We start from the raw sequence: 12,533 nt of genomic DNA on the forward strand, positions 1-12,533 counted from the left end.
CCAATATTGCTGTGCAATGTAGTTCTGTGGTTTCCAAATGTTCTTGGCAATTTCCATCAAATATCTGAGTATTGAGCAATGTTTAGATAGATAAACAAGTTATATATTATAACTGACATATTATACAATTAGACAATTGCGAGTAAGATAGTGCACTTTCAAGTGTCTTATTTTGATAACCTATAACCACAGCTATATATCACATATCTACTAATACAGTGGATTTGGTTGTTACTTTTTGGTTCTGTCAATATTATCTGGGTATGGTTTCAAAAATAAATCTTACATCAGAGAGAACAATTTTAAAAGAATGTGTTATATCTTTTCATTCAACGTGAATGTATGAGAAATCAAACAGAGGACAATGACAGAATCTTAGAGTCCTTCAGTAAATATTAAGCCCTCAAAGCTCTCTTAGCCTCGTTTTCTCTTAATTGATCCCAATGTTTAATTTGCCTGTCAAGCTGCCTTTTGACTTTCTTACACTTTTAAAATATACTTTTTCATCATTCTATGTAATTAAAAACATTCATAAAAAGAAAATCCTGGAAATATTTTTCCATCTGCATTAATCATTTTTTAGCAGGTTCAGATATGCATTCCCCTTGGCTTGATGTCTCCATTATTTCTTAGAACTATTGTAATTGAAGGATCATTCCAGTGAGATTTTATTCCAAACTACTTTTTGTTTTTTGTTTTTTTTTAATGCTTCAGATTAGTGAGTGGAATCTTCAAGGACTGCCTGGAGATGATCTCTCAATTCAGAATGGTATCATTGTCACTAAGGCAACTAGATACCCCCTTTTGGTAGACCCACAAACTCAAGGAAAATCATGGATCAAAAAGAAAGAAGAGGATAATGAATTACAGGTGAACAGTGTTTTAAAGGAATAATGTGCTTGCTTATATTTAAACATTATTGCTTTAGGGTGTGTCTGCATTTTAGTCAGTGTAACTCTCATACATACATATCTGAGGTGACTTTAACTTGTATGGAGACTGATGATGATGTAGGTGCATCAGCAGGGAACTTGACAAGAGCTGTAAATCCCATTCAAGGACTTGGAAAAGATTATATAGTAAGTATATACTAGTATGAAATCTAGCAAGAAGTATGAAAGAGAAGGAGGTAGCCTTATGTTCAAAATTGGTGAGTACATTCCCTATACAGAGGGCAAAGTGGTGAAAAATACAGCAAGAGAGTATAATATGAAATTATTAAATGAGAGTAAATTGGGCAACTATTAGTAAGATTACAGACAAAGGCAGGACAACTGACAGCTTTGAAAATGTAGGCAAAGTATACTTAAACTGATGCGGTCCAGAATTTAGAACCCGAGATGGAATTCATACATGAAGTTACTGCTACAAAAGTAAATTGAGGACAACCAGTTGAAACCAAACCCAAGATAAATCTCTCTATCCTAATGTTACTGCAATTTTAATAGCTCTTTTATAGGTTAAGGCAATAGGATTAAATGTCTGATCATGAAATATAATACAAAGACATTCACGTGTCACCTGTAGATTGCATCACAAATGAATTTTTCACAAATGAAGTAGCATGGGAAAAAGAACCTGCATTTTAAACCCCTTAACCTGAATGTTGCAGAATCTCATATGTTCTCCTGAATATCAATAAATTTTCAGGGTTTTAGGATCTCTAGATTTTGAAGATTTTAAGTCTTGGAGTAAAGTGAAAGTGAAGTTCTTGCTTATCATTTTATCATTAATAAACCAAACTGTCAGAACCACAGAAAAGTTGAGGTTGGAAGGGATCTCTGAATCCTGGATCACCTAGTCCAGCCTTCCTGCTCAGAGCAGGATCTACTGAAGCAGGTTGCCCAGGACTGTGTCCAGTCAGGTTTTGAATAACTTCAAGGATGGAGACTTCACCATTTCTCTGGGCAACCTACTGTAGTGTTCAGCCACCCTCTCAATAAAGTTGTTGGGTTTTTTTCTTCTATTTAACTGGAATTGCCTATATTTCAATTTGTGCCCATTGCATCTTGTCCTGTTACTGTGTGCCACTAATAGGAGTCTGTCTCCCTGTTCATTCTCACCCACCAGGTATTTACATACATAGGTAAATACCCTTGTGAGCCTTCTTGAGGCTAAATAATCCCAGCTCTCTCAGCTTTCCTCATGTGTCAAGTGCTCCAATCCCTTAATAATCTTCATAGTCCTTTGGTGGACTCACTTCAGTGTCTCTCTTACATTGGGGAGCCTAGAACTAGACAGAGGGCTCCAGATATGTCTCTCCAGTACTGAGCAGAGGGGAAGGATTGCCTTCCTCAACCTGCTAGTAATGTTTTTCCTGATGCAACCCAGAATGATGTTGGCCTTTGCTGCAAAGGCAGATTGCTAGCTCATGTTCAATTTATCCACCAGGACCCCAAGGTCCTTTTCTGCAAAGCTGTTTTCCAGTAGAATGGCCCTATTTCAGACCTGTCAAGAAAATCTTGAAAATAATATGAGAACTTTCTGAAAGTCAAAAATCTAGGAAGCAATACAAAATTAGTGTTTTATTTATTTATTCATGTTTTTTAATGATTTCATATATTATGAATCCCATTTCATAATTCAAATATATGAGTTCATAATGTTGTAATAACAATTAATCTGAATTCAGATTTCCAGAAAGAATTTCTCAACACTTCATGTCTAAAATTAGAAAATCTAGTCCTCAGGACATAGAATAGAAAATTAAAAGTTAGGCATTTCTGATTTCAAAAATATATGTAATATCTTCAGTTCCTAATAAGCTGTATCAGTTTCACTTGGTACATTGTTACTCTCCTAATGAAGTTTTGCGGATTCCATTACAGCCAATCTTTTAATTCAGCTTTTTATGGTACTTTTCATTGTATACACAAGAAATATTTCTGCATGAATTGCTGCATGGTCAACATTTATTACTTTCTTTAAAAATGCAACTAACAAAAAAGATGAAAAAGTTTTCATAGTTAGATCTGTGGTTTTCAAGTAAGACTTTGAAGAAATGTTTTCGTCCTTATATCAATTTATAATTTACTTTTTGAGGTAACAACTTTGAATGACAAGTATTTCCGTACACACCTAGAAGACAGTCTTTCACTGGGACGATCACTCATGATTGAAGATATAGGTGAAGAGTTGGATCCAGTCCTTGATAATATATTAGAAAAGAATTTCATGAAATCCGGAACTTCTTTTAAGGTTAGTAATCAAACAAAAGACCTGGAATAAGTAGTTAGCTTTGTGATGAACGATATTTTACCCTTTTGTTCCAAACCTCTGCTGAATCAGGTAAACTTTGTATTCAGTAGGGTAGTGTGAAGAATGAAACTGAACTAATAAAATATAGGAGACAGAGCCTCAGCTGGGTATTAGGCTCATGAGTCTAAAATTTGAGTTTAACTACTGAAGGTTACTACTGAAGATTCTGAACTGGAACCAGTTGTGTTTATCCTGTTGAATGCTTACAATACTTTCTCTTGATTTTCAAGCACTTTCATTTTACGCTCTTTGACAGAATTAACAGAATTGAAAAGATCTCTCTCTTCCTAGTGTGGAGCGCTCATTGTAGCAACTGCAGAATCTTTAATCTGGAATAGAACTGGTTTCTGATGGAACAAGCCAAAAAGCACAAAGTTTTATTAATAATATTAAGTACCTTCCCAACCTTGAAAAATCATGAGTTTTTCTGACCTTCATTAGATAAAGAAATCACTCCAAAATTTTAAAAACAACCTCCCTTCAAACATCCTGAAATAAAAAGACTGCACATGCTGTATATTTCTGTAGGTATTTTTCTTAAATATTATTAATTAACTGGCTGGGATATGAGAGAGATGGTAGAGCAGATTGTTGATGATAACGAAAATAAAATTATTGCTATTTTTGTGGAGTCATTTTACTTTGAAAGTCAGAGGAAACAATATGCTTAAGGGAGTGGTTTGGTCCTACTCCTTCTTAAGCCAGGTATTTGAAGTGGCCTTGGAGGCTCATACACAGTGATCAGATTTCCTTGTGCACATGCAGCTTTCAAGTTAGACTGCTGATCTGCAATATCTTAACTTCTGTGAAAAATTCTGTCAAAAATCTGAATACACTCATAGTTCCTTTAGAAAAAGAGTCTTTAACATCCACTTAGTCTTAATAAATATAGAATTAATTTCCGATAATTTATGTTCCATTGTTGGATCAAATAATTTCTTTTTTTCCCTGAATATAAGGGAACAATGATTTCTCCAAAGGTCAGTAGTTTCTACTGTCTTTATCTGGGGTGTGATTAGAAGCACAAAACGTAAACCAAATGGTTCAGAAGTCATTAATTAGAACCTACAGTGGAAGTGATCCCTATATTTACCTGGAGGCGAATGCTACTTTTATAATGTACCCTAACTGCTACCTTTGGTCATCAGTTGTTATTTTCATGACAAATTTCAATTGTGAAATAAACTTCCTCTCTTTGGCATTTCAAATAATGTACTTTTTTTTCTGGTCAATATTATTGAGTTGAATAAAGCTAATTTTCCTCTGCTTAATAATATTCTAACTTACTTCACAGGTAAAAGTCGGTGATAAGGAAGTAGATGTTATGAGTTCATTTAGACTGTACGTTACTACAAAGCTACCCAATCCTGCTTTCACACCTGAAATTAATGCAAAAACATCAATTATTGATTTTACTGTTACAATGAAAGGACTTGAGAATCAGTTACTGAGAAGAGTAATTCTTACTGAAAAACAGGTAACGTATCAGTGCACACAAACAATAGTGATGCTTAATTTGTTTTTTATTTAACTAGTTTTAGTATGCAGGGGAAAAGAAATGTTCAAATGGAAAAAAGACATGGGCCATTTTATAAAATCTTATTCAGATTCAGTATAGAAATTTCCAAATGACAAAAATACACCTAGAGGATCTTCTACATATGGCTGTCAGTATGACACAATTAAGCACAAGCATTTGGCATTGATAAGATACTTCAGCAGACACTGAATAAGCACTGCTTTAAAAACAAAGAATGATATAAAACCACATTTTAGATACCTGAAAAAGTAAAATGCACATTTCATGAACTTGAAAAATCATTAACTGAATTTTAAGTGTGACTCATAGTTACAGTCCATAAAGTGTCATGCCATTTTCTTGTTTTTCAATAATAGGAACTAGAGGCAGAACGAATTAAACTCATGGAAGATGTAACTTTTAATAAGAGGAAGATGAAAGAACTGGAAGACAATCTTCTGTACAAACTAAGTGCAACCAGAGGTTCTGTATCAAAGTGTAAAAAAAACAGGATTAAGCAGATTAGGCAGATTAATCTGATTCACATTAGAACATTTTCATACAGAAATTGATTTATCTATCCAAGATACAATAAGAGAATATCCCATGGCAGAAATTTATGATGATACAGAAAAGTATGGTTATTTACCAGAGTATGAGGGATTTGGTACTATAGCATGCCACTATATACTCAACACTAGACACTGAGTATTTTTAACACCTAAACAAGTTTTGTGAAACAAATCAATTTCTTGAGAGCTTTCTGCCCCTCATATGAGGTAAGGTATCTGATCATGGGCAAATCCTTAACCCATTGCAAAGTACAATGGGCTACCTTAAATGGTGTTGAAAGTCTTTTGCTGTATATTAGGAGCCTGCACATGGTCAATTACTATCTCTTTGGTGGAAAAGGAAGGGGGTAACTTCCAGCAAATTGGTCAATAAGTACTTGAGATGCCTGAATACTGTTGTGTGACTATTGTGTGACTTTGAGTGTACCAATCAACAGACTTTAAAATAATTGAAGTACTGTGTATGAATATGTATGATATGTGCATAAGAAAGTTGACTTCTCTAGTACATGCTGCAAAGCTGTTGGTATAGATACATTCATATTGACATAGGTTGAATGCATTTGTTTAGCATGTTGAGTATAAAAATATTAGTATTACATATCCTATTTGGTCTCTATTTTAAAAGCTTTCTGTATTTCAGTAAATTATTTCCATTTGTTATAAATCCTGTAACTTGGCCTTTCTATTTTTACATATATCAAGTGAAAAAATGTTACAAAAATGTCCTAAACATCCAATATTTGACTTTTTAGGTTCACTAGTAGATGATGAATCCTTGATTGGTGTTCTCCAAACAACTAAGCAAACAGCTGCTGAAGTAGCTGAAAAGTTGTCTGTGGCAGCAGAAACTGAAGTGAAAATTAACACTGCTCAGGAGGAATATCGACCTGCTGCTACACGTGGAAGCATTCTTTATTTTCTTATTACAGAAATGAGCATGGTCAATAATATGTATCAAACTTCACTGGCTCAGTTCTTGAAGTTATTTGATCAATCCATGGCCAAGTAGGAAGACACAGATTTTTCTACTATTCAGATGTTTTTCTTTCCAATGTATTTGCTGTTATTAACATGCTTTCTTTGTGCTTTGTTTTCATGATTCAGATCTAAGAAGTCTCCTTTACCTCAGAAAAGAATCTCAAATATTATTGAGTATCTTACCTTTGAAACTTACTCATATTCTGTTAGAGGCTTGTATGAAAACCACAAATTTCTCTTTACCCTCCTCCTGACATTAAAAATTGATCTTGAGAGAGGACACGTGAAAAACAGAGAGTTCCATGCACTCATTAGAGGTAAGTTTAAAAGATTATTTATATATAGAGCTAATTTCAACTTTTTAAGCTTTTATACCATTTCAAAGTATGATTTTTTGGCTGCATAGTTTCTACCAGTAGTTCTGTGGGACCTGCCTGTGCCCTTATCCGTGCTGTGGTCCAGTGAAGTTAGACGCAGTTCCCATCTCAGTTCTACCTCTGCCATTTACCCAGGCTGTGTTCTGTCCTGAGAATAAGATGATGGTTCTGCTTCTCAACTGGTTTAATAATTGTATATTTTTGTAATATATTTATAACCTTATTTTTATAGTTCAGATGACTTCTTGCTCCTTTGCTTCTCTGCTTTGATGGAGCTGAATAAAGCTACCTTCTAAGTTGCCAAAACAGCTCCACATAAATTCCAGGGAGTGCTAGAAACAGTCTTTTAACAGTTTCAACCTGAGTTTTCTCTGACTTTTGCCAACCAGTTAACACTGACTGGTAGAGAACATAATGTGTTTCTGTGGCCCAACTGGACAGGTCTGCCACCTCTGCACTCCGTGAATTTGTGCCTCTGCTGAAAAATGTGATCAGGATTGCTTACGTGGAGGTCCATATAAAACCTGTTTGAATTTTAGTGTTCAAATGAATCCTCCAAAGGTCTAATGTCAAAGTAGTGAACCTAGATTTGAAGATCATTATCTTCCTTTAATGAATAAAATGGATAGGAAACAAGACTAAATTCACTTTCTGTTTTGCTTTCCAGTTTGTTGTAATGGTTTTATCCTCTGAGAATGGTATCCAGCTGCCAATTTACCACTGATCTCCAGCAGGGCATGCTTGGAAGTGCTTTCAAAATGAACTGTCTGCTTTAGTAAAGCAGTAGACAAGGAACCATATTTCTTGGCTTGCTCATGGATTCTTGTTTTGCCAGAGGAAAATATGCCTTGGGCTTCTAAAGCAGAAAGTGGTCACTTACCCTTTTTTAACTGATGAGAATCTGTAATAAAAGACAGGAGAACTTTTAGCAATTTTTGTCTAGAACATAAGATTGCAGTTTCCTGCCTAGATTTACCACAGTTGATTCGCTAGTGAGAAATTCTTCTGGTGGTGTATAAAATGACACTGAGAAAGTCTTCTGGTGTATAAAATTATACCAAAGTAACAATAGATTTTCTATAATTATTTATGTGATATTAAATCAGATTGGGAAGTGGGCACATGCCTAGCCAAATTGTCCTGGACTCAGGTATCTTCTGCAATGAATGGATTGTTCAATTTTCCTCCTTGGATGAGCAGTTCTTGGTGCAAAACGAATGCCATGTTACCAAACATCATCGGGCAGCTGAAGAAAGGATTTATTTGAAAAATAAATCTCTCTTCCTCTTCTTTCCCTTTTTTTTTTCCAGGAGAGCTTTCATGGCTTATCATCAGCCATGTTATCATGGGATGTCTCAGAAATAAGCATTGTTATTTGAAATGCAAAATTCTCTAGAACTCATTATTCAGCTAGTCTCAGGCGATTATCAATGCTAACTCTTTCCTTCTCCTAAAGTACATAAATTGAATTTCATTCTATTGTTTACTGTATTCCATTAAAGCCAAACACTAGGCCCTTCCTGAATATTTTAATGCAATAGCTTGAAGGTGTCCTTAAGTCAGCAAAACAGAGAAAGCAGGTCCCCAAATTATAGGAAAATAGCCTCCCATGATGGTGGCATAGAATTTTTATTAAAACTGTAGAAAGAAACAAAAACTAAAAGATATGAGAAAATCTAAGGAGTTTATTGACAATTTTGTAGGTATCTTGACACTTAGGTAGGCTGTGTCCTTTACCAGTAGAAAGTGAAGGATTGGCACAAGTGAAGAATATGATCTTCTCTAGCAGAAAATGTATTTTACTAAGAAGTTCCATAAATATTAGAGAGCATGTTACAGAGGAATTGCAAAACATCTTTGGCTTTGTTGACTTAAATAAAAGCCAGAAATATTGTCAAGTGTGCTATTTTATGGACAACTAATGATTACATCTTAAAATTAAGAAAGTATTTTTGGCTAAAGTGATCGTGATTCTCTCATAGAATTCAATAATTTGCAAAAATATTCCTGTTGGCCTGTTGTATTAAATTTGGAAAGATGTGATTCTGGAACAGGGTATCATTTTTTAATAATACTGCTAATAATGGATTACAGATTTGTGTAAACACTTTCTGTTATCCTCTCTTTGATTTCCATTATTCCAGTTTGCAGAGACTAAGAGGAATTTCTGAGATCCATACATGGATCCCGGGCATTTATTTCAAGCTATATATCCTAATGCCAAAGACATAAGAGGATACTTGAAGGAAACTTTAACAGGTAGTTACAGGAAATGCAGGAAAATCAGTATTTGCATCTCAGATTTCATGAAGCAGCCCTTTCTTTCTGTGAGGTTAGTGAAGGGAGGTGGTGGAGTCACCATCTCTGGATGTGTTTAAGAAAAGACTGGACATGGCACTTAGTGCCATGGTCTAGTTGACAGGGTGGTGTAGGGGCAGCGGTTGGACTCGATGATCCCTGAGGTCTCTTCCAACCTGGCTGATTCTGTGATTCTTAGAAGCTTGTCATCCCTGGGGTAAAGGGAAGCAGAAAAAGTACAACAGTAGGAAAACTTTGTAATGAAAGCACATGAAGTAACTTTACATTTTTGCATGACAGAAATAATTTGGATTTGTACATAGGAACTTCACATTTGCCCTTTAATTGGCCCTTCAGTAGTTCATGAAAACATTCATATATTAATCATATCTAATTCTGTTTCTTGATTATATCTAACTGTATCTATATTTGGAGGAAATCATTGCACAAATTTTTCTAGGTGCTGGAACTTCTCACATATGGCTATGAATGGCAAAATGAAAACTAATTAAAGGAAAGATTTTTCAGTCATTGCATATTTAACTCATTAACATAACAAATGACTAGCCATAAGAACTTAGCAGGATTTATCAAAAGATTAGGTATGGATATTAATAGCAAGAATATTAAGTATTACAATGAGTCTGGGAGATTACTTTGCCAACATGTGTAACATTCTTTTGATATTAGAACTATGGATTTCATTAGAGAAGAGGTAGCAGTTTGCAGTTCAGAAAACGAGAATTTCTTTTCAGTTTCTTTTCTTTTTAGGAATAGCAGGATAAAATATAGACTGCCTAAGGGAATGTCTTCTGAGGAATATTTTTATCTCTCAGATGAATACAAAATGATCTTTATTGTAGTATCAGCACAGATGAAAAGGAAAAGAGATTATTAAAGACTTTCCCATACTTCAAATATAATCAGTACCATGTATAAACTTGTAACAACAAACTGTGTGGCAAGCATGATCTAAGATGAGAGGCTGAGAGAACTGGGCTTGTTCAGCTTGCCGAACAGAAGGCCTAGGCGAGACCCAATAGTAGCCTTACAATACCTATGAGAAGGCCATTGAGAAGACAGAGCCTGGCTCTTCACAGTGGTGCACAGTAGGAAGATGAGAGACAACAGGAAAAAACTGAAAAAAAGAGAGGTTCAAAGTGGATATAAGGGGAAATTTTTTCATTATGAGGACAGACAAACATTAGAACACATTGTCGAGAAAGGTTGTACAGTCTCCATCCTCAGAGGTTTTCAAGACCAGACAGGATAAAGACCTGATTTTATCTCGTAGCTGACCCTGCTTTGAACAGATTGGACTAGAGACCTCCTGAGGTCCCATCCAGACTAAATTATCCTATGATCTTAGGAAATAAATGCTAAGTACACAAAAGTGCAATTAGTACCCCAGTGAAAATTACATGGGACAGAAAACATAATTTAAAAATAAATATCAAATATATCTTGACCCCTGGAATGTCACGTGTATTTTATCGGAATGTTTTTATCTACAGGAGGTGCAGCACTGGATCTACAGGCTTGCCCACCCAAACCATTCCGCTGGATTCTTGACATGATGTGGCTAAACCTAGTGGAATTGAGCAAACTTCCACAGTTTGCAGAAATTTTGAATCAGGTGATATCTACTAATTATCTTTTTAAAGTTAATAACCAGTTTCCCCATCATAATTGTGCTCCCATATTTTACATTTAGAATGCACAAGAGATGTAGTTAAGAACAAGGCCAGGGAGAATGCAGAATAAAGGCATAGAAATGAAGAGTTAGGTAGCATGAATGGGGGTATATTTATTTGCTCTATGTTTTTTTTATCTACTATATTGTATTTTGTATTATAGTCATTGAGGTAAAAAGAGAACAGGAGCAAAGAGCTAGTAAAAAAAGGAAGTCAATGAAAGAGAGACATAAGGAGAAAGGATAAAAAAAGTAAAGGTATCAAAGGCTCTGAAAGTTAATCTATGAATGTCAGATTTTAAGTTACAATATTTTATGTCTTGAGTCTGATAGATTTTTACAGGTAAATTGCTGCTTGTTTTCAATACTCATTTCCATTCCAAGATTAACATGTTATTCAGATATGATCAGCTAGCTATACAGATACTATTTATTTTATTGAGACATATATGAACTTATATGCACATAAGCTTGTGACGTGTTTATCAATTGTTTTCTTTACTTTGGTAAATTTATCTTTTCTTAGTGTAGTTAACACACTCCCTATGCATTTCTCTTTCTGTACCTCCTAAGCACTCCTTGTTAATCAGGCTGAAAGCCAGGACACTAAGTTCTTCTTGCTGCTTCAGTAAGTCCATTTTGCGATGGCATTTAGTGCCCTGAAGGGTAGCAGAGATTTTATCTAAATGGTGTACCTGGAAGTGGTCCTGGCTGTTTCCCAACTCTGTATCAAGGCAAGATCTGGATACATACCTGCCCATTTCCTCCAGGTTATGGTTTCTGGAAGTATCAAAACAGAGTACTGAGCTAGAAGAAGGCTGGAGGAATTCTAGTTAGGTCTTCACTCTGGGTTGTTAGGGCACCAGAACCCAAAATGCATGCGACTGCACACTTGCTAATGTTATTTAAATTTAGCCATGGTGTTATGAATTATATATTTTCCTTTTAATTTGTAGATTGTAATGGTTCTATTATAGGACTTTCCTAGAACTAGTGCAAACAAAATTTTAGATTCCAAAATACTTAGGTGACCGTGTTACCCGCAAAGGCCTCTTTTTTAACTAATCTTTTAGCACTAACTTAAAATTGCCATATATTTACAAGTTGAAAAGTGACAATTAGGTTATTTTAGTAATAGATAGAGATGGAATCTTGGAGGGTGCCAAGTAGGATATAATTAAAAAACAAATATGGAAATAACATCTTTTTAATACTTATTTGCATCCATTAGATAATGCTGTAAATACAGTTGTATTTTTGTATCGTTATTCATTTAGATACAAACAGAAAAGGATTTCAAGTAAGGAAAAAAACCTTCAAAATGGTATACCCAGTTCTCAAGAGGTTCCCTGTGTTTTTCTTTTTTTCTTGCCAGTTACAAATCTTTTTCTTCTCTAAAAATTAAGTCCTCCAGTCCCAGATGCCTAACTTAATTTAATAAAGACCTATTCCTTTTTAAACATTTAGATGACCTTGTTCCTTTTCACACTGTTACTACTTCCAACTGTGGTTGAGCGAGAGACGGTACAAAGAAATATATAATGAAAGCTTAATGATTTCACTGAGTCCCTTTGGCTCAGTAACCTATCTCTGGCTGTGGCCTAGCTTTGAGAAGGTACCTTGTCTGAATAGTCTCCTAGCATGTGGTCAGGTTGATGTCAGTTAATGTAGAACTGAGCTATTTGCTTCTAAAGTAATTTTTTTTCTCAGACTTGGATTATAGTTCAGAAAGGAAGGGACATTTGGTGTTTATGAATCTCTCTGAATGAGTTTCATTATAGGAGATACGTGGTTGAAAGAGGTCCCTGTGTGTTTGTTTCTCGCTCCTCTCCCGG

At 35.0% G+C, this 12,533-nt stretch overlaps 1 protein-coding gene across 1 annotated transcript in view; it reads left to right on the forward strand.

The window, feature by feature from the left end:
• The window catches only part of LOC137662233 (dynein axonemal heavy chain 8-like), a 145,384-nt gene that overhangs the window by 108,786 nt on the left and 24,065 nt on the right, over positions 1-12,533 (forward strand). The window contains 7 exon segments of the mRNA XM_068398455.1: positions 715-870; positions 3,043-3,198; positions 4,553-4,735; positions 5,155-5,260; positions 6,105-6,357; positions 6,457-6,647; positions 10,520-10,641. Of these exon segments, the coding sequence (XP_068254556.1) occupies positions 715-870; positions 3,043-3,198; positions 4,553-4,735; positions 5,155-5,260; positions 6,105-6,357; positions 6,457-6,647; positions 10,520-10,641 (1,167 nt within the window).

Source organism: Nyctibius grandis, chromosome 1 (assembly GCF_013368605.1).
Source record: "Nyctibius grandis isolate bNycGra1 chromosome 1, bNycGra1.pri, whole genome shotgun sequence".
NCBI lineage: Eukaryota > Metazoa > Chordata > Aves > Nyctibiiformes > Nyctibiidae > Nyctibius > Nyctibius grandis.